Source organism: Neofelis nebulosa, chromosome 2 (assembly GCF_028018385.1).
Source record: "Neofelis nebulosa isolate mNeoNeb1 chromosome 2, mNeoNeb1.pri, whole genome shotgun sequence".
Taxonomy (NCBI): Eukaryota; Metazoa; Chordata; class Mammalia; order Carnivora; family Felidae; genus Neofelis; species Neofelis nebulosa.
Window position 1 is genome coordinate 38,127,330 of NC_080783.1, and position 21,728 is coordinate 38,149,057.

A 21,728-nucleotide genomic window follows, 5' to 3' on the forward strand; every position below is an offset into this window, starting at 1 on the left:
AAGGAGGGAAGAAGATCAACAATGATTAAAGGAAGACTGAGTTTTGCCCAGATTTGTTTCATAAAATGCCACAATTAAACTTTACTAGGTCTATGTGAAATACATATTGAAATAATACAGGAGGATTTCAATAACCAGAATAACTGTACAAAAAATAAACAAATTAACTTTATTAAGTTACTACTTCACTCCTTAGACATTAATTTGTTTACAAAAATATGTTTGAAATACATTATTGAAAGTGAATACACACAATAAATAGAAAATAGGGATGCATGGTGCTGGAGATATATCAACCAACTTATCTTCATGTGTTGCCCACTGTTGTAGACAAAACCGGACACATAATCAACATTACTGAAAGCAGTCAAAGTACCTGGGAGAGGGCTGCAAACTACAAGAAAAGTAGCTTAAAGATCTGGACCACTCACCAAAAAAATATTCACTGTTTAATCTGGGAGTTAATCTCACTGTTGATAGCACTGAATTACCTACTACCCATAAGAATAACTTAAGAAAAGTGCCAAGGAACCTTCATTAACAGTATTTTTAAGTCTAAGTTTCTATTTTAAATATCTGATGATTACTCGAATATCCTAAGCCAAGAGGCAGGCCCTATGACAATAAGTTATAAATAGTCTGAATTTAATAACTTAAAGGTGATAATGGTTAACATAATACATACCGTGTGAGTATCTTAACTAACCACTTTCAGGTAAGGTCATAATTAAAAGGTTTAAGTTTACAGTTTCAATTTCTGGTTAAAAGTGATGACATCCTACTATTGTAAATATGCTAATAAACACATTACTTTGAATTACACTTGATTGAATTCTGTGTACACGTGGTTCCATATTCCAAGTGCAAATTCTCAACGGTGTAGGTTTATAATCAAAGCTGGGTTTAACAAATGCTTTCTAACTTCTGAAAGCAAATGATAAAAGCACTTCCTAAAAGTGAATAAAGTTATAAACAGGTGACCAGTTCTTTTTTCCCTTTACGTGTGATGAACTTCATGAAGCATTAATTCCCGAGGTATATTTGTTTCTGGACCATACAGCTTACATGCTCTTCTTTCAAAGGCAGCTACCATCTGCTTTACAACTTCGTCGAAAAACAATGTGGCAAGCTGAGAGTGCAGAAGGGAGCGGAATTCAAAAGAAATCTGTAGGAAAATGTTAATTATTTTAGGAGGATCTTTCTCTTACTCAATGTCTACTAAGGATAATGGTATTCACACTGTGAAATGGGCTGCTCGGCCTGTAAGGTAGAGTTGTACGGGTATATCTAGATGAGATTTTTACCACCCCTCAGAAGACGGAGACTTCTTTTCCACAGTAAGCACAACTACTGGCACAATAAGCCTGAGTAAACAAGGGCAGTGAATTTCATTTCAGGACAAAGAATCTGCTTTTATTAAGTTAAAGATAAAACTGGAAAAAAGCTTTGCTGAATGAATACCATTTCGGTCTGGCTTCTTTCTAATGTACCCGTTTTGGATCTATCCTGTTTCCCAAAAGGAAATACAGAAGGGAAGTAACCCTTCTGATAGGTATTCCTATGAGAAGTAGTAGCAAGAAGATGAGAAGAGAACTATTTATATCTCCTCAAGATAGAAGTCAAGACAAGTGGTTCAAGAAAGAGTATTTTAAGGACCAAATATCCAGTAACTTTTAAAACTGCTTTAATTTTCCATTTTGAAATAATTTAAAATTTGTAAGAAAGTTGCAAAAATACTACAAAGATTTCTCATGCACCCATTACCCAGATTCTCCTATTTAGAAAAAAAAATTTTTTTTAAGTTTATTTTTTTGAGAGAGAGAGTGAGCGAACACAAACAGGGGAGGGGCAGAGACAAGGAGAGACAAAATCCCAAGCAGGCTCCACACCATCAGTGCAGAACCCAATATGGGGCTCAAACTCACAAACTGTGAGATGACCTGAGCTCAGATCAGAAGTCAGATGCTTAACCGACTGCAGCACCCATGCACCCTTAGATTCTCCTATTTTAATGTTTTACAGAACCACATTGCAATTATTAAAGCCAGGAAATTAAGAGAGAGTTAATGCTACTAGATAGTAACACTATTATCTAATCTACACAGGCCTTATTCAAATTTCCTCAACTGTCTCATTAATGTCCACTAATTTTTTTAATGAATGCAACTCAAGAGCTGAGAACAGCAGCATCAAAATTATGACTATTTCTGGGGCACCTGGGTGACTCAATTGGTTGAGTGTCCAATTTTGGCTCAGGTCATGAACTCACAGTCTGTGAGTTTGAGCCCCGTACTGGGCTCTGTGCTGACAGCTCAGAGCCTGGAGCCTGCTTCAGGTTCTGTGTCTCCCTCTCTCCCTGCCCCTCCCCTGCTCACACTCTGTCTCTGTCTCTGTCTCTGTCTCTCTGTCAAAAATAAATAATCATTAAAAAAAAAACTTAAGGGGCACCTAGATGGCTCAGTTGGTTAAGCATCTGACTTTGGCTCAGGTCATGATCTCACAGTTTGTGAGTTTGAGCCCCACATCAGGCTCTGTGCTGACAGCTTGCAGCCTGGAGCCTGCTTCAGATTCTGTGTCTCCCTCTCTCTCTGCCCTCCCCTCACTCACACTCTGTCTCTCTCTCTCTCTCTCTCAAAAATGAATAAACATTTAAAAAATTTTTTTAAAAATTATGACTATTTCTTGAAATGCAATGCCTGAGTTGCAAATACAGAGAACAATTCATGTATTATCTGTTGGCAAAGAAAAGCCACAAGTAGCTCTAAGTCATCTATTGCTAAGGTGATGTGAACAAGAAAATGCCATAGTCCCTATTTTAAAAACATATTTTCCCCCTTTGCACTTTATCTCTGCATCATAAGATGTAGAAATCAATGTGTAGATTTCATTTGGTGTTAATAAACTGTTATTAAGCTGTTAGTAAATTCTTAATATGTGTCTTATAATCTATGGACCTGTAAAAATTAGAAAATAGAGAATGACTATTCAAGTTTTCAAGAAATAGAACAGAAAAAGAGAAGGATTCATTAGTATTCTTTCTTATAAAGTTAGTACAGAAAAAGGTATTCAACACTCAGAAATTTGAGATTTTCTCTAAGTGTCTTTCAGTAATCACTATGCACCTAAGATTAATTATGGCAACTGGATTCTAATAAATTGATTATTCCTTCTTTAACAAAACCTCACCTAATATTTGGAACAAACTGAGGGCTGTATGAGAGACTTACTGAAAAATCCAAGGTACAAGTTCTTGGGTAGCCAGGAAGACCAGGGCTAAAACGCCAAACAGTCTCCAAATGATTGAAAAGTTTCCCATCAGTACAGGATGCCTAGGACAAAATGAAAATACAACAGGTGTAAAATACCATTTGGACTGTACAGAATCTACAGTTGAGGATGATTTCTTTTTGAAATGTTTGTAGGTCAGACCACAGGTGATAAAAACATCTCATTTTCAGCTTGGTACTAGGAAGTGACCTCTTGCCAACATACGCCAAGATTGTCAGTGCTCGTTTTCACTGCTGCCACCCACTGTGCTTAGACATTCTCCAGGAGCAAAACGAGTGATTGTTTTGGAAGTTTATCTCCAGCCCTGCCACTTCTAAGTAATCCTGAACAAGTTAATTTCCAATACCGTATTTCCTTAAATCTATAAAATGAGTATAATACCTATTTTATATCATCATATGATACAACTAAAATATTTATAAGGTATCTGGCACAGATCCCAAGTATAATTCTAGAATTCTTCTTTCCTACCCAAAGACTTCTCTTGTCAGTTACATTCACTCATTCGTCTCTATTTCTAAGGGCATCCGTGGTTCTAGTTTTCCTGAGAGTCTGGTCCTGACCAGTATCCCTGATCCATTGCTTTCTAACCTCTAATCTCTTCAGTGCTCATGTTTATTTTGTGTATGTATACATTGAAACATATGTACAGTCCATCTTGATAGTTCCCATTCTGTTTCATTAAAAGAAGGCTAAGACCCACTTAAGAGTTGCCTCCCGCAATGTGAAAAATGGTGGCCAGGTTCATAGTCACTAGTCTATTGTCAGGACTGTTTACGACTCTGAATAAAGTTCAGTTTCTTTACTTACTATCCTAAGATGGTATCTGGGCCTTCATACTAGTAGACAACTGACCTCAAGAATATGTACCACTTTCCGGGGCGCCTGGGTGGCTCAGTCGGTTGAGCGTCTGACTTCAGCTCAGGTCACGATCTCATGGTTCGTGAGTTCGAGTCCCGCATCAGGCTCTGGGCTGATGGCTCAGAGCCTGGAGCCTGCTTCCGATTCTGTGTCTCCCTCTCTCTCTGCCCCTCCCCCATTCATGCTCTGTCTCTGTCTCAAAAATAAATAAACATTAAAAAAAAAAAAATATGTACCACTTTCCTCAGCAGCAAACCGTCTTTTAAACCCTTGTTTCAAAGTCAACACATCTCTCCCCAATTAAGCCTTAAGTTTTCAGCTCTTTTGGCATGTCCTGGGACCAATAAATGATCAAGCCCCTCTACCCCTTTTTTCTGTTAACTTATTCCCCTCAACACTTTAGACTGTCCCTCCTCTGAGCCTATACACTACAGGTTGGCAAAAGGACTTGCATAGATAAACATTTTTCCCCAAAGTGTTATTTTTTCTTCCCTAGCTTCTGTCTCCCTAAACACAGAATGCAAGATTATTTGACTATATCTGACTATATCTCCACAAATAGTTCAAATTGGAAGCCAAAGAGCTTAAAATATATTTGATGTTTATTCTTCCTCTTCATCTAAAGCCTTCTGAGTCAGTTATCACATGAAAACATGGTAGAATCATTATAAAGATCAATTGCATCCATACTAAAAAGCATTTATGAAGAAATGCTCTATTTTCACATTCATAGAAGAAAGTATTTTAATTTTTAAGGTGGAAACCAGTGAATGTTTTAAAATTTAGGGGGAGGGGGCGCCTCGGTGGCTCAGTCGGTTAAGCGTCCGACTTCAGCTCAGGTCACGATCTCGCGGTCCGTGAGTTCGAGCCCCGCGTCGGGCTCTGGGCTGATAGCCCGGAGCCTGGAGTCTGCTTTCGACTCTGTGTCTCCCTCTCTCTCTGCCCCTCCCCCGTTCATGCTCTGTCTCTCTCTGTCTCAAAAATAAATAAACGTTTAAAAAAAAAAAATTAAAATTTAGGGGGAGGAAAAAATAAATAAAATTTATTTAAACATGATAAAATAATAGTCATTAAGATGCTAACTACTTTATTTTTATTTTAGAGAAAGAGAATGAACAAGCGGGAGGGAGAGCGAGAGTGAGGGAGAATGAATCTCAAGCAGGCTCCATGCTCAGTCCAGAGTCCACTGAGGGGCTTGATCCCACAACCATAGGATCATGACCTGAGCCAAAATTATAGACTTGAATGCTCAACTGACTGAGCCACTGAACTACTCTAATAGCTAAATTTAGTCATATTATGCTGAGTCACTGGGGAGAAGTGAAAATTTTCTTCAAGGAGTTTGTTTTTTTCTTTTGTTTTGTTTTTAGAGAGAGAGACCACATGTGTGCAAGCAGGGGAGGAGCACAGGGAGAGAGAGACTCTCAAGCGGGCTCCACACCCAGCCCAGAGCCTGATACAGGGCTTGGGGCTCAATCTGATGACAGTGAGATCATGACCTGAGCGGAAATCAAGAATCGGACGTTAAACAGTCATCCAGGCGCCCGAAAGAGTTTGGTTTTACTGGTAGTTCAGTAATGAGCATCTAATTTTCAAAAGCATCAAAAGTTTATTATAAATCTTATTATTTCAGTTATCCAACTTTCAGGTAATACACTCTACCCTTCTTTACAATCACGTAAGATGCTTACAGGAAATTTAACAATGAAGGAAAAACTGCTACTGGGAATACTCACAATATACCACCTCCCTCTGACTACTTTTTCACAAAATGTGACAGTGCTGTACTCATACGAATAATCTAGCCCAAGGACCCACAGGTTTTTACTGGTATGTTTAGACATGGCAAAAGGCTTCATTCCTAACAGGAGAGTTGCTGATCACAACAGGAGGTGTTATGATGATGACCTGCAACTAGCCGCTCTGACTGAACTGACCCAGACAATACAAACTATGGCATACAAAATTTTATATTGTGACCCAGGCAGTAAGAGTCATTGAACGGTTGCCTCTATTAAATCTGCTGAAAACTTCCAAGGGCTTCTTGGTCATTATAGATTCATGTACACTAGAATTACTGACACATCACAGGCACATCTGAGGCAACTAGTGATTCACCAAAAATGTCACATGGCTTCTCCTGCTCCCTTGGTTATAATGATTTTTATTCTATAGCACATGTGTGTATGAGGTATTAAAATCCAAAACGTGAACCCAAGGACAACAGAAAATTGAACATATATAGTTGTGTGTTATGCTCAAATATATCTTTCAACAATTGACACATTAAGTGAGGCACCTTATTTTATTTTTTTTAATGTTTATTTTTAAAAAAATTTTTTTTAATGTTTATTTATTTTTGAGACAGAGAGAGACAAAGCACGAGTGGGGAAAAGGAAGAGAGAGAGGGAGACACAGGATCCGAAGCAGGCTGCAGGCTCTGAGCCATCAGCACAGAGCCTGACGCGGGGCTTGAACTCGTCAACCGCAAGATCATGACCTGAGCCGAAGTCAGACGCTCAACCGACTGAGCCACCCAGGTGCCCCCAATGTTTGCTTATTTTTGAAGGAGAGACAGAGTGTGAGCAGGGGAGGGGCAGAGAGAGAGAGAGAGAGAGAGAGAGAGAGAGAGAGAGAGACACAGAATCAGAAGCAGGTCCCAGGCTCTGAGCTGTCAGCACAGAGCCCGATGTGGGGCTTGAACTCACGGACTGTGAGATCATGACCTGAGCCGAAGTCAGATGTCCAACCGACTGAGCCACCCAGGCGCCGCTATGAGGCAGCTTATTTTAATGAAAAATACCTTTGCAATTTGACACAAACAGCGTGAATTTGCATAAGGTTCTTAATTTTACTAAGCCTCATAAAATTGAGATAGCAATGATAACTTCATACATGTTGTTATGAAGATTTTTTTTTTCTAATACAGTTTCCTCCCTCCTTGGCAGTAGTGAAAGTTACTGAGATTATGAGGAACATCTCTGGATCTGCAATAACCCAAAAAGACAGTAATGAGAACTTCTTAAGCACAAAGCTCTCATGACTCCCATCACTATAGTATTGGTGCTGAGGCCACACAAAGATGAAAAAGAGAAGCTTCCACTCACTCAAGTAGCTCAACCTTGTCAAGCAGAAATCAGATGAAGAAATAAATTATAATGCAGAGTGATAAGAGAAACAAAACATGTACAAAGCCCAGAAGAATCTCCGAAGTAGGACTGATTATTTATATTAAGGAAAGGGAGAAAGCAACATCAGACAGCTAGAATTTGAAGGACTACTAGGCAAAGAATTAAGTTCATTACAGGTAGAAGAGTGAAAAGTATGCAAAGGCACAGGGCCGCACAATAAGCACTGTATGGTGCATTCATGGAACTTGAAGATGGAAGGTACTGCCTGAACATTTAGTATATTTGTGTGTGTGTGTGTGTGTGTGTGTGTGTGTGTGTGTGTGTGTGTAGTGTGTACTGGGGAAGGGGTGGGGAGCAACAATAAAGCAGATGACTTAATCTTGTATGTATTAAGAAGCAAGGGAAGGTGTGTCAACTATACTTCAATTAAAATAAAAAGCCAGTGAAGGAAAGAAAAAGCTAGGGGGAGAAAATTGAGGGTTATTATTTTTTTTCTCAAGAATTCTTTTAGTTAGATATAGAATATGAAGATTTAAGTTATAAGAGATTAACGTCAGGGGCACCTAGGTGGCTTATTCCGTTGGGTATCCACCTCTTGATTTTGGTTCAGGTCATGCACGGTTCGTGAGATCAAGCCCCACATGGGACTCTGTCCTGACAGCATGGAGCCTGCTTGGGATTCTCTCACTCCCTCTCTCTCTCTGTCAGTCCTCTGATTGTGCTCTCTCTCTCTCTCTCTCTCAAATAAACAAACATTTAGAAAAAGAGAGACTGAGGTCAGGAAACAAAAACATTTTCAGATTATATAGATATTCACTGGTGTCAGAAAGACTGAGCTGGAGTCTTGGCTCTGTAACCTTGGGTAAATTATCTAACTCTTCTAAACCTTAATCTGCTCAACTATATGATGGTGAACAGTAACATTTGAATCTCAAAGGGCTGTTTTGAAGATTAAACAAGTAATTGAAGTGCTTTAAAGCACTACAAAGAGCACAATAAATGTTAGCTAATGTGAGAGGCAGTGCAGTATAGTAGTAAAAATCTCCAAAACTATGAGGAAAAAGATGGAAATATTCATAATGGCAAAGCCCCGGAGTGGCATGGCCTTTTATATGAGTTCAAGTTGTGAGAGTAAGATGAGGGTGGACTCCAAAGTCAGCCTCACTGGACAGTAGACTCTCTGATATGAGAGCTGCACCTCCTTCAATGCCTAACAAGGAGCTGACGAAGGCATTTTGCTCTGGCCAATTACCAAGAAATGATATTTTGTGGGCATAAAACACAACTACACCTTAAGTATTTGGCCACGAAACTCTAGGAATTCAAAAGAACTCTATGGAATTCTGCCGTTTTGTGTATTTAAGCCTCGGTACCTTTTCTATATGTGCATTCTCCTTTGACAAGGTAAAATAATCAATAGAATGCATGTAATAGCACTTGGCATTTCAGTACCGCCACATGGCAGTATGACCTTGACAGTGTTCATGTTCTCATTTATATCTTTTCTACCTTCATTCTCTCACCACTGTCCTTTCCTTAACTTAAAAAAACCAAAAAATCAAAAACACAAACTAGCGCAAAAATTAAAACAGTTCTCACTTGTGCGGTCCAATCTTTTCTAAGGGGCAATAGTCCTCAACTGAAGAAAAAAAAGAAAAAGCTTCTTATTTCCATATTCTAGTCAAATTTCTATTTGGCAAGAATAACACCAATACTGGATAAAACAGCACAGTTAGAAGACATAAGAAATCATTTGTTTTTTCCTTCCTTCTCTGATTAGTTTAGGGACATTCTTTCAAGCTATTATACTTTAACTCACTTGATATAATCAACATTTGGGAAAGATTTAAAAACAACAAAAACTAAAACTATTACCTTTACCAAATGTGGTTTCACCAAGGTTACTACTGATGTATAGCGCTCCAACACAGGTGGAAACCCAATTTCTAATCGTGTTTTGCAATACCCAGTTCTCTTCGATATTACATCTGATTTTTTGCACCAAGGAACAAAATGCTTGTAATCTTCCATTCCTGATACCACATCATACATTTCCTGCATAGAATATCTTAAAAAAAAAAAAAAAAAAAAAAAGAGAGAGAAAGGTGTTAACTGCACCTAGTTATATGGCATACATATATTTTAAATTGAATATGAGGGGCACCTGGGTGCCTCACTCGGTTAAGCCTCTGACTCTTGACTTAGGCTCAGGTCATGATCTCGCAGTTCATAAGGCTGAGCCCCACACTGGGCTCTGCACTGACTCCGCGAAGCTGGCTTGGGATTCTCTCTCTCTTTCTCAATGCCTTCCCAACTTGCTGCCTCTCAAAATAAATAAACAAACTTTAAGAAATAATTAAAAGGGGCACCTGGGTGGCTCAGTCAGTTAAGCATCTGACTTCGGCTCAGGTCATGATCTCACAGTCCGTGAGTTTGAGCCCCACGTCAGGCTCTGTGCTGACAGCTCGGAGCCTGGAGCCTGCTTCCGATTCTGTGTCTCCCTCTCTCTGACCCTCCCCCGTTCATACTCTGTCTCTCTCTGTCTCAAAAATAAATAAACGTTAAAAAATAATAATTAAAATAAAAAATAAAAAAATTATAATCAAATATATACTTTAAAGTTTACTTATTAATTTATTTTAGTAATCACTATACCCAATGTGGGGCTTGAACTCACAATCCTGAAATCAAGCATTGCATGCTCTTCTGACCGAGCCAGCCAGACAACCCCTCCTTTTTTTAAGTTTATTTATTTATTTTTATTAAAAAAAAAATTTTTTTTAATGTTTATTTATTATTTTGAGAGAAAGACACCATCAGCAGGAGGAGGGACACACAGACAGGAAGACACAGAACCTGAAGCAGGCTCCAGGCTCTGAGCTGCCAGCACAGAGCCCAACGCGCCGTTTGAACCCACAAACCTTGAGATCATGACCTGAGCCGACGTGAGACACTTAACTGACTGAGCCACCCAGGCACCCCTGTTTTTTTAAGATCAAATATACACTTTAGAGCAAAGAAATTTACAGCATATTGTTACATGAAAAAAAGCACACTACAAAGTAGACAGGATATGCATGATTCTATTATCCATTTAAGAAAAATTATACATAGGGGCACCTGGGTGGCTCAGTCGGTTAAGCATCTGACTTTGGCTCAGGTCATGATCTTGCAGTTTGTGGGTTTGAGACCCATGTTGGGCTCTGTGCTGACAGCTCAGAGCCTGGAGCCTGTTTCGGATTCTGTGTCTCCCTCTCTCTGACCCTCCCCCGTCCATGCTCTGTCTCTCTCTGTCTCAAAAATAAACGTTAAAAAAAATTAAAAAAGAAAAATTATAAGTAAATTCTATATTTCTCACTTTTAAATACCTGATGTTTACTTCTTCCTGAAACTAATTGTTAGGGTAACAGACTATGTGCAATGAAAATCTGGAAGGACACAGATTAAACAATAGTTTTTAACTCAAGAAAAAGAAGTAGGAATAAAGATCGACTCTCTTAGTACATATTCTTATATATTGTTAGATTTTTATACAAGTATGTAGTATTTTTGTAATTAAAAAAAAAAGGAAACTATTCTAGAACATAAAGGAAACATCTCATTCTTTTCATGAGCCAGCATAACACTCCATCAACCCAAACCTGACCAAGAACATAAAAAATAAAATCTATAGACCAATGTCACCTGTGACTACTAAGGCAAAAATTATAATTATCAGCAAATAAAATCCAGAAATACATTTTGGAAAAAACATTATCAAATGCAACTCTTTTAAAGATGCACGGATGGCTTAACACTAAGAATTCTATTATTATAACCATATTAACCAAAAGAAAAATTGTGATTCCCTCCATAAATGGTAAAATACCAAAAGCATTCTCATTAGAGTTAGAAATAAAACAAAGATGCTAGTTATCATTGTTATGTAACATTGTTCTGAAAGTATTAGCTGAAGTAAAATCAGAGTATGAAATATGAGGCATATGTATGGAGAAGAATAAGACAAGAGTATCAGTTGGCAGGTGATATGACTATCAATTCAGAAGATAAGCAATTCAGAATTCAGTAAGGTAACCTGTTAAAGAACCTTTAAAAATAAGTACTTTTCCTACACTAACAAGAACCAGTTATAAAACAGCACAGAATTGCAAAATACCTACAAATAAATTCAACAAAAAAACTTAAGGGCCTAAATGTAAAACAAACAGAAACAACAACAGTCTATGGATACAAAAGACGAGTGGATGATGAGAGCCAGATACGTATTATTCTTATAAAAACTGAACACTGTTAAAACATAATTCACCTCAAAACGGTAATAGGAATTTACACCACCACCAAGACCATGATGGCTGGGACTTTAATTCTGCCCCCCTCCAATCCCTTCAACAAGTACATGGTCATAATCAACCAGGCCACACCCTACAACTACCCAGTGCCCCTCCCAGATGATGGGAACATGCCCAAGGTGTCTAGCCACCCCCAGGACTCCGGGCCCAAGTCTGGAGTGGCTGAAGAAACTGTGAGCACCTCCAGTTGCAGGGAGGACACATCCTCCCATGGCCAATAATATGTGAAAAGTGAAAGAAGAAAAATTATACAGTAATTTAAACAATCCCAATCTAAATTACAAAAGGGAAGTTTCAGAATAAGACAGAATGAGTCTTTATGAATGTTTAAATTAATCTTTATGAGCATGAAATGAGGCCCACACCAGAGGGGAGGGAAAATCACCCTACCCCCTTGGTTTTAGTTACTTTGAAATAAAGGCCAAAGTAAGTCCCATGAAGAAGTATGAAACCTTGTAGCCTGGAACTTAATTGTTATACAAATAGTCTACAACAACTCAGAAAGCAGTATATACAGCATAGTGGTCAAGGAGATGGACTTTATACTCAGGAAGGACTGTGTTCAAGTATCAACCCTAAAACATAGTAAGCCACATGACCCTGGGTAGGCTGTTTAACCTCTCAATTTTATGTTCTTCATCCATAACTAAAAAGTACCTCTACGGGGTTCTTCTGAGGGTTAAGTGAAATCATTTTGCCATACTGCACAATGCTTAATAAGCACTTAATAAACGTAGCTAATATGTGTTTATGTCAAATACAGGGGGAAAAGATAAGATAGAGATCACTGGATAAGGCCAATTTGCAATAAAAAGAATTTTAGCCTGAGAAAGAATAAGGAAGCAAGCAATAATAAGTAAATACGTTGGAAAAAATAATCTTTGAAAAAAAAAATCTTTGGAATCATACTTCATGTACATTATCTCTCTGATCTTCAGTTTCCTCATCTCTATAATAGGAATAACAACACCTAATATACATGGCTATTGCGAGAATTAAATGAAACAGTAAAGTACCCAGTAACAGCTGTCAAATGCCAGGTACACAGTACAAGGAGATATTAACAGTGATTCAAAAGTAAAGCAGGCCAGGGGTGCCTGGGTGGTTGAGTTGGTTTAGCATCTGACTCTGGATTTCAGCTCAGGTCCTGATCTCACAGTCTGTGGGTTTGAGCCCTGTATTGGGCTCTGTGCTGGCAGCTTGGAGCCTGCTTGGGATTCTCTCCCTCTCTCTGCCCCTCCTCTGCTCACGCATGGGCTCTCTCTCAAAATAAATAAATATTTTTTTTAAAAAGTAGACCGATTCACTATTAATCTTTTTATTGCCATTTCTTCTTTTAACTGATACCAGCTCTGGCAAAGATGTCTACCTATCCAATTATTTAGGCTCACTTCACATGGTATACTTGCTGGGAAGAAGATGCCCATCAGGAGGCTACTATTTCCTGGCACAAAAACAGACACTCAGATCAATGGAACAGAATAGAGAACCCAGAAATGGACCCACAAACGTATGGCCAACTAATCTTTGACAAAGCAGGAAAGAATATCCAATGGAATAAAGACAGTCTCTTCAGCAAGTGGTGCTGGCAAAACTGGACAGCAATATAGAGAAGAATGAACCTGGACCACTTTCTTACACCATACACAAAAATAAAAAAATGGATGAAAGACCTAAACATAAGACAGGAAGCCATCAAAATCCTCGAGGAGAAAGCAGGCAAAAACCTCTTTGACCTCAGCCACAACAAGTTCTTACTCAACACATCTCTGGAGGCAAGGGAAACAAAAGCAAGAATGAACTACTGGGACCTCATCAAAATAAAAAAGCTTCTTCTGCACAGCAAAGGAAACAATCAGTAAAACTAAAAGGCAACCAACAGAATGGGAGATCTGCAAATGACACATCAGATAAAGAGTTAGTATCCAAAATCTATAAAGAACTGGGGCGCCTGGGTGGCGCAGTTGGTTAAGCGTCCGACTTCAGCCAGGTCACGATCTCGCGGTCCGTGAGTTCAAGCCCCGCATCAGGCTCTGGGCTGATGGCTCGGAGCCTGGAGCCTGTTTCCAATTCTGTGTCTCCCTCTCTCTCTGCGCCTCCCCCGTTCATGCTCTGTCTCTCTCTGTCCCAAAAATAAATAAAAAACGTTGAAAAAAAATTTTTTTAAAAAAACAAAATCTATAAAGAACTTATAAAACTCAACACCCAAAAAACAAATAATCTAGTGAAGAAATGGGCAAAAGACATGCATAGACACGTCTCCAAAGAAGGCATCAAGATGGCCAACCGACACATGAAAAAATGCTCAACATCACTTATCATCAGGGAAATACAAATCAAAACCACAATGAGATACCACCTCACACCTGTCAGAATGGCTAACACTAACAACTCAGGCAACAACAGATGTTGGCGAGGATGCGGAGAGAGGAGTTCCTCTGTACTGCTGGTGAGAATGCAAACTGGTGCAGCCACTCTGGAAAAGAGTATGGAGACTCCTCAAAAAATTAAAAATAGAACTACCCTATGACCCAGCAATTGCACTACTAGGTATTTATCCACGGGATACAAGTGTGCTGTTTCAAAGAGACACATGCACCCCCATGTTTATAGCAGCACTATCAATAATAGCCAATGTATGGAAAGAGCCCAAATGTCCATCGACGGATAAATAGATAAAGAAGATGTGGTATATATATATATACAATGGAGTATTACTTGGCAATCTAAAAGAATGGAATCTTGCCATTTGCAACTATGTGGACGGAACTGGAGAGTATTATGCTAAGCGAAATTAGTCAGAGAAAGACAAATATCGTATGACTTCACTCATATGAGGAATTTAAGATACAAAACAGATGAATATAGGGAAGGGAAGCAAAAAGAATATACAAACAGGGAGGGGGGACAAAACATAAGAGACTCTTAAATATGGAGAACAAACAGAGGGTTGCTGGAGGGGTTGTGGGAGGGGGGATTGCTAAATGGATAAGGGGCATTAAGGAATCTACTCCTGAAATCGTTGTTGTACTATATGCTAACTAACTTGGATATAAATTAAACAATAAACAGATTTAAAAAAAAAAAAGGAAGCTACTATTCCCAGTACCCCTCTTGCATTTAGATGGGATTATGTAACTAGTTCTTCCCAATAATCACTTCCAAATCAATATGGTTTAGAATCAGGTATATCTTTTTAAGAGACTCAGAAGACTAAGGAATTACAAAGGTACAAGTTAGATGGAGCCCGGTTCATAAATTGCTGTGCATGGATGGGGAGTACTCACTTGAACTTTACATAAGGAAGAAATAAACTTTTGGGTTTTACCTATATAGCTGCTAGCTTTACCTTAACCAATACAGTGACTTAGCCAGTAATAAAGGTGACTTTAGTGACAAAAGTGGAGTCTGCTGAAAGTCCTTTACTACAGAAAACTACTACAGAAGGGAAAGAGCAAGTGGAAAAATTCATGAAATGCACTTTTACAAGAATTCATGTAGTACTTAATGGCCTGTTAAGAATTAAGACCCCCTTATAGAAATTCCCCTATGAACAGATGCTGTATTTCTGGTTTAGCAGAACTGCAGTCTCTCTATTCTCTCCTGTGTATATGCCTAGATCAGGGGTCAAACCTGGCCTATTGCCTCGTTTTGTAAATAAAGTTTTATTAGCACATAGCCACACCCACTTATTAACTACAGGCTATAGTAGTAGGTCTTTTGGGCTATAATTCCAATGACAGAGTTAAGTAGCTGCTACAGAGATAGTATGGTCCACAAAACCTAACATATTTACTCTCTGGCCCTTTACAGAAAAAGTTTGCCAACCTACGCTCTAGGTGGTAGGAGCCTCTTAGCACATCTGCATGTTACTTACCTATGCATGTGTATATGTTAGGGAGCTATATAAACATATTGGGCCCAACAAATCACTAATGTTGCCACTACAGAAATGAACAGTGTACAAAAATACAGGTCATAAACAGTTCAGTTATTTCCTTTATATGTCAAGATTTAAATCTATCCTATAAAGTCACTACATAATTATGTTAATTGAACAAATATTTATAAAGCAGCAAAAGCTATGGAAAGGCCAATCCAGAAAAACCAGAGCTTACTCTGTAAGAAGAAAATCCAGAAAAAAAAGTCATGATACAAGAAAGTTATTATATACAAACCCTATAATTCTCCTCTCTGAATATTCTTTTCTTTTGTTTATTAATGGCGCAGCAATTCTGAAGAAAGTTCTCGCATATATCTCCTTAGGCAAAACTAAGGAGGTATATAGTGGAAGAGTTCTGCTCATCAGTGTACCACAGGAAGCAAAATATCTAAAAGACAAAAATTACCTGATTTAGAATGGCATTGAAAATTAAGACGAAACACAAATTACAGACTGTAAAATACTATCACACTTTATTTTTTTAAAGTAAGCTCTACACCCAACGTGGGTCTCAAACTCATGACCATGAGATCAGGAGTTGCTGCTCCACCAACTGCGCCAGTCTGGCCTCCCAGTAACTATCACACTTTGGAAGGCTTTGCAACTTTAGAATATTACACACACACACACACACACACACACACAGAATTGTGTGCACATGCATGCACAAGCACACAGAAAAAAAATTTATTAAGTACCATGAAGAAAACTAAACATAACAGCTTACAGTTTGGGTTAGAAGTTCCTGGCACAAAAGGGATCTCTCCCAGAAAGTTGGCTTTCAGTCTACCATCACGTATTACAACATATTCTTCCCATACACTTGCTAGAATATTCATCAACTATTTTCTCTTTGTTAATGTAAACTCTTCCCCCAATGTGGGGCTTGAACTCATGACCCCGAGGCCATGAGTCCCATGGTCTACTGACTGAGCCAGCCAGGTGCCCCTCATCATCTATTCGACTCATCTATCCAGGTTGTTTTCTCAGCTGGATCCACAGAGGTTCTTTAATTCCTTTTTTTTTTTTTTTTTTTTTTTAATTTTGAGAGAGAGAACATGCACACAAAAGTGGGGGAGGGGCAGAAAGAGGGAGGAGAGAGAGAGAATCCCAAGCAGGCTCCCCAGCGTAAGCAAAGAACCTGACATGGGCTCAAACTCAAGAACCTTGATATCATGACCAGAGCCAAAGTTGAACACTTAACCGATTGATCCAGCCAGGTGCCCCAGGTTCCTTAATTCTTGACCTACTCTGAGACTTGAGATTGGAAATCTAGTGGCCCTCTCAGAACTGTTGCTCTATACTCCTTTACCTTCCAGTCTCCCTTTCAATGCATATATGTAAAAACACATATCAAAGAAATTAGAATATTAGTTGTTTGGGTGCTTCTAAATATAGGTGCCTGATACACTTGTTTTCACCTGAATATTTCTGCCTATCCCTAATAAGATTATTGTATAACTATTTTATACTATTATTTACGTATTAGTTCACATACTCATTGAGATCGTGTTCTGTGCTAAGCACTAGGGATATAATGGTAAAAATAAATATTAACTGTATGAGAATTACTTTGTAGTTGAGCATTCAAAAGAAGTGCTAAGAAAGAAAGGGGGTGGGGACACATAATTAGGAGCTCCTTTTGATAGGGCAGTCTCAGAAGTCCTCTGACGTTATACTTCAGCTGAGATATAACAGGAGTTAGCCATATAAAGAGAGAAATAGGTATGTATGTGCATAATAAATGTGTATGTGTATGCATACACACACAGTGTATGTGAGTGTAGTATATGGAAGGAGGGGAGGTAGGCAGGGGGCATTCCAGGTAGTAGGGAAAGAGCCTGGCAGTATCCACAGACTGAAAAAGACTAACAGTGTAGTATCAGTAAAGCAAGCCAGGAGAGTACTATGAAATAATATTAAACTGGTTGGAGCTAGATCATGCTGGGAATTATTAGCCAGGATAAAGCAATTTGGATTTTATCCTCAATGAGAAGCTTTTGGAGAATTCCAAGTAAAAGAATACTATTTCATTAGATCAAATCTTCAAATTATTTTTTAAAAGGGGAATGGAGGGACTGGTGAAATCTTATGTCATCATACATAAAATTTGTTTTATAAATAGAATTTACACATAAATAAAATTTCTTTGGACATAGACACCCTACAATTTGGCTGGGGAGGAAGAAACAATCAAGTTAAACAAGGAATAGTTGAAGAAACTGGGAATATTCAGCCAGAAGGATGATACCTGAGATATGGTTCCAAAACATAAACAAGACGCCCAATCGGAGGGAGACAAATTTAGGCTCCATAATACAGGAAAGAACTTTTGATAATTCCTTTTTTAAAAAATATACATTTATTTTTGAAAGAGAAAGCGTGTGCCTGCATTGTCAGCAGACACACACACACCCACACACACGAGCAGAGGAGGGGCAGAGAGGGAACAGAGGATCTGAAGCAGGCTCTGTGCTGACAGCAGAGTCCAATGTGGGGGCTCCAACTTAGAAACCGTGAGATCATGACCTGAGCCGAAGTTGGTTGCTTAACTAAGCCACCCAGGTGCCCCAAGAAAGAACTTTTGAACAATTAATACTCTTTATAAAAATTAGGTGGTCTTATTCCAGACAATGAAATAAAGGTTAATGAAAATGGTTAAGCTAAACACTGATAACTTTGTCAAAATGTAATGGTAAAGAAATCAGACATACGAACTATATAGGTGAACTTACTGGCCTCTTTTCAAGACTTTAAAAGGATTTTTCATCCAACTGTAAGTAACACTTCAAAATACAAACAAGGGGATAAAAATATTGCAAAACAAAACAGCTTTCTAAATTCTAGGTTTTTAGGACATCACAAGTAGTATTTGATTTTTTAATGATGGTAAGAGCATATTTTAAAGATATCTCTATTATTTTTAATCAAAAGAGATTTTAGATAAATTCATCTCCTAGAGAGAAAAATATGTTACCAATTTAGATAGATTTATCTAGAGAGAATAAAGGTGTTAAGTGTTTCCAAAAATCTTTAAAAATATGATTAGTTATGTGAATCTTATTTTAAAGGCAGAGATAATATTAAAATAAGCCTATTGTGGGGCGCTTGGATGGCTCAGGTCATGATCTCACAGTTGGGATAGAGCTTCACGTTGGGCTCTGTGCTGACAGCATGGAGCCTGCTTGAGATTTTTTCTCTCTTCCTCTCACTCTCAAAATAATTTTTAAAAAGAGCCTATTATGATTTTTTTTTTTTTTTTAGAGTAAAACTACAGAGTTTTCTTAGAAGTAGGATAATACCGGGGCACTTGGGTGACTCAGTCAGTTAAGCTTCTGACTTTGGCTCAGGTCAGGAACTCGAGGTTTGTGAATTCGAGCTTCACGGCAGGCTCTGTGCTGACAGCTCAGAGCCTGGAGCCTGCGTGGGAATCTACATCTCCCTCTCTCTCTGTCCCTCCCCAATTCATGCTCTCCCTCTCTCAAAAATAAAAAATAAAACATTAAAAAATCTTTTTAAGAAAGTGGGATTATAGCAACGTAAGTGAATGACAGTTACTCTGCTAAATGAAGCAGATCAGTGGAAATAACATAATTCGGCAATTAATTTAGCTTCTCCTTTAAAAAAAATTTTTTTTAAGGTTTATTCATTTTTGAGAGACAGAGCACGAGCAGGGGGAGGGGAGAGAGAAAGTGAGACACAGAATCCGAAGCAGGCTCCAGGCTCTGAGCTGTCAGCACAGAGCCTGACACAGGGCCCGAACCCACAACCCATGAGATCATGACCTGAGCCGAAGTCAGACGCTCAACTGACTGACTTCAGCTCAGGTCATGATCTTAGGGTTTGTGAGTTCGAGCCCCATGTCAGGCTCTGTGAAGACAGCTTGGAGTTCGGATTCTGTCTCAATCTCTCTGCCCCTCCCCCACTCACAGTGTGTGTGTGTGTGTGTGTGTGTCTCTCCCTCTCTCTCTCAAAAATAAATAAATATTTAAAAGTATTTAAAAAAGAAGCCACATAAAATAATTTAGGATCTCTGTTAGCCATATTGATTACAAACCAAATCTGGTGTACAAAATACCTGATCACCTGTTCCCTTTCTAGGACATTCTTTAGCTGTCTTTGTTATAACAGTTTTACCTATTTTCCCCACTTTTGTTACCTATTATCAGAAGCCAATTATGTGACAGATATTGAAAACACTTATTAATAATTTTCTGATAAATCAGTATCAGAAAAGGCAGCATTTCTGTGATAAACCTTTATTTAAAAAGATAAAACCGTTGCTCCTGAGAGATGAACTGGTTGCCTATGAAGCTTTTCACTGTATATGGTTTTGAATTTTGTATCAAGTTTATGTAATACCATGGCCCCAACCTCCCACTCTACCTCCCCCAAAAGAAAACATATACACACATACACATATACATATAAAAACCCTTATACAATCTGATTACAACTGTAAAGGAAATACCTGTGTTTAAAGCAAGCTAATAGTTTTCCTGATGAGTCTGCATACTATGGTTACAAGCCCTGGACCGCACATCTATTTTCACACACTATCAAGAATGACGTCTTAAAAAAAAAAAAAAAAAAAGAATAACGTCTTCAACTGTAATGAAGAGTCATACAGTCATATATATCGTTAAACCATGATATTAAAACTGAATCAGAAGGACAGTTTTTTGTTACTAAACTTCCGATACTACATCTCACCCTACTATAATAAACGCCACAACCTATGTTAGTGCTTGCGCCTAAAATGAGCTCATAAACTCCTTCCCTCTTCATTATTATAAACAGTAAATACTTGTCTTGTAATTTAAACCTTAATGTAATCACTAAAACAATTTTTTTTCTTAAAACTGATTAGAACTACTTTTTCAAGTTATTTCCTTTAACAAGACTTCAGTTTCAACCAATATTTGGTTAAAAAGATTTAGAGTTGGCTGGGGGGTTGATATTTGAAAAATTCTTTAAATCTAAATTCTTGGAGTTCAACATTTGTGCTTTCTCCCTTCATCCTGTACTGTTTACAACTGAATACATTTTAAATACTAACTTTAGTTTTCGAGCATTAATTTATTACAAAGTCATCAGGAAAAGGAAACTAAGCGGTGGAAGTATGGAATCATTCATGTCTCCACCTCCACCCACCAAAAAGGAGCCAACCAGGAAAATCCAAAGCTGGTTCAAGGTTACAGGACCTCTAAGTTACAGTCGAGCGGGGAAAAAAAATCCAGGTCCCCTACTATGGCTACATTTAGTTTTGCAAGCACCAAAGGGTGGAAGCAAACGTCTCCTACCAAAAACTGGGAAAGTATGTCTGGCCACTTGGCACGCTAGAGGAAAAGAAGGAGGCTCACCGCCGGGCCACAAACTCCCACAGCCCGGGCACCCAGCAACTCTGCCGCAAAGTTAAAAGAGCAGCAACAGCAGCAGGCCGTAGGGGAGGAGACCGGAAGAGCTCCAAGTTACCCTTTTTCCGAATTGCTCTATCAGCTGCTGCTAAAGTCGCTCCGCCGATGATTCACTACCTCTCGCGAGGGAAGCGAGTCACCAACTCAGACGGGTGTCTGGAACAGGCCCACGAACCTCTGGCCGGGGTGATGGGCGCAAAACCTGAACTCCTCAAACGCAGGAGACCCTCTCCCTCTGGAGACGCGGAAATGCATCCGGTCAGGCTCCCCCTCGCCCCAAGTCTCCTCGGTCCCCCAACTCAGCAAGCCGAGGCCGAAGGCTACCCTCACTGCAGCACCCCCGTTGTTTATTACCTGACGTTCCGGGTAAGCCTCTGCGCCGGAGCCGGGGTTCCGGCCGCTGCTGTCGACTTTGGACGGCATCCCGAAACCACCTTTCTCAGGGCCCCCTGACCGGCCCGAGCTGCCATGATAGTCTCACTGAAGCCGGTCCTCACCTCCGGGACCTGGTCCTCGGTGCCGCCCTTCTGTGGCCCGCGGAGCCGCCCGGCTCCGGCGCCTTCCAACCAATCAGCGGGCCCCTTGAGCTGCCAGACACGCCCTCTCTTCCCACCCCGAAAGCGCATAACTGACGCAAGCTCCCGCTGCCGTAAGGCAGACTGTAAATGCCTCGTCATCCTTCCAGCCAATCAAAGGGAGCTCAGGGCCGCCTGGACACACCCCTCTTTCCTGGCCGAGC

General features: G+C 39.3%; 1 protein-coding gene across 3 annotated transcripts; it reads right to left on the minus strand.

Annotated features, from left to right (window-relative positions):
- Positions 1-146: 146 nt before the first annotated feature.
- COQ10B (coenzyme Q10B) lies at positions 147-21,604 on the minus strand. Of its 3 annotated transcripts, XM_058710325.1 has the most exons (6): positions 21,344-21,481; positions 20,044-20,144; positions 15,808-15,960; positions 9,156-9,348; positions 3,228-3,329; positions 147-1,165 (listed from the first exon to the last, which is right to left on the minus strand). In XM_058710325.1, exons 3-6 carry the CDS (start codon positions 15,933-15,935, stop codon positions 998-1,000), a joined length of 591 nt encoding a protein of 196 aa, XP_058566308.1. In that variant the 5' UTR covers positions 15,936-15,960; positions 20,044-20,144; positions 21,344-21,481; the 3' UTR covers positions 147-997. The 3 variants fall into 3 exon arrangements, with proteins under 3 accessions (XP_058566308.1, XP_058566293.1, XP_058566301.1); XM_058710310.1 differs by lacking the exon at positions 20,044-20,144 and having other exon boundaries at positions 21,344-21,599; XM_058710318.1 differs by lacking the exons at positions 15,808-15,960; positions 20,044-20,144 and having other exon boundaries at positions 21,344-21,604.
- Positions 21,605-21,728: the final 124 nt, after the last annotated feature.

Excerpts from the sequence above, each read along its gene's own strand:
- COQ10B (XM_058710310.1), bottom strand. The coding sequence starts at position 21,459 with ATGGCAGCTCGGGCCGGTCAGGGGGCCCTGAGAAAGGTGGTTTCGGGA. Across the intron at positions 15,961-21,343 it reads AGGCTTACCCGGAACGTCAG|ATATTTTGCTTCCTGTGGTA; the intron begins GTAATAAACAAC and ends TTTGTCTTTTAG. Across the intron at positions 1,166-3,227 it reads CTTGTACCTTGGATTTTTCA|ATTTCTTTTGAATTCCGCTC; the intron begins GTAAGTCTCTCA and ends ATTTTCCTACAG.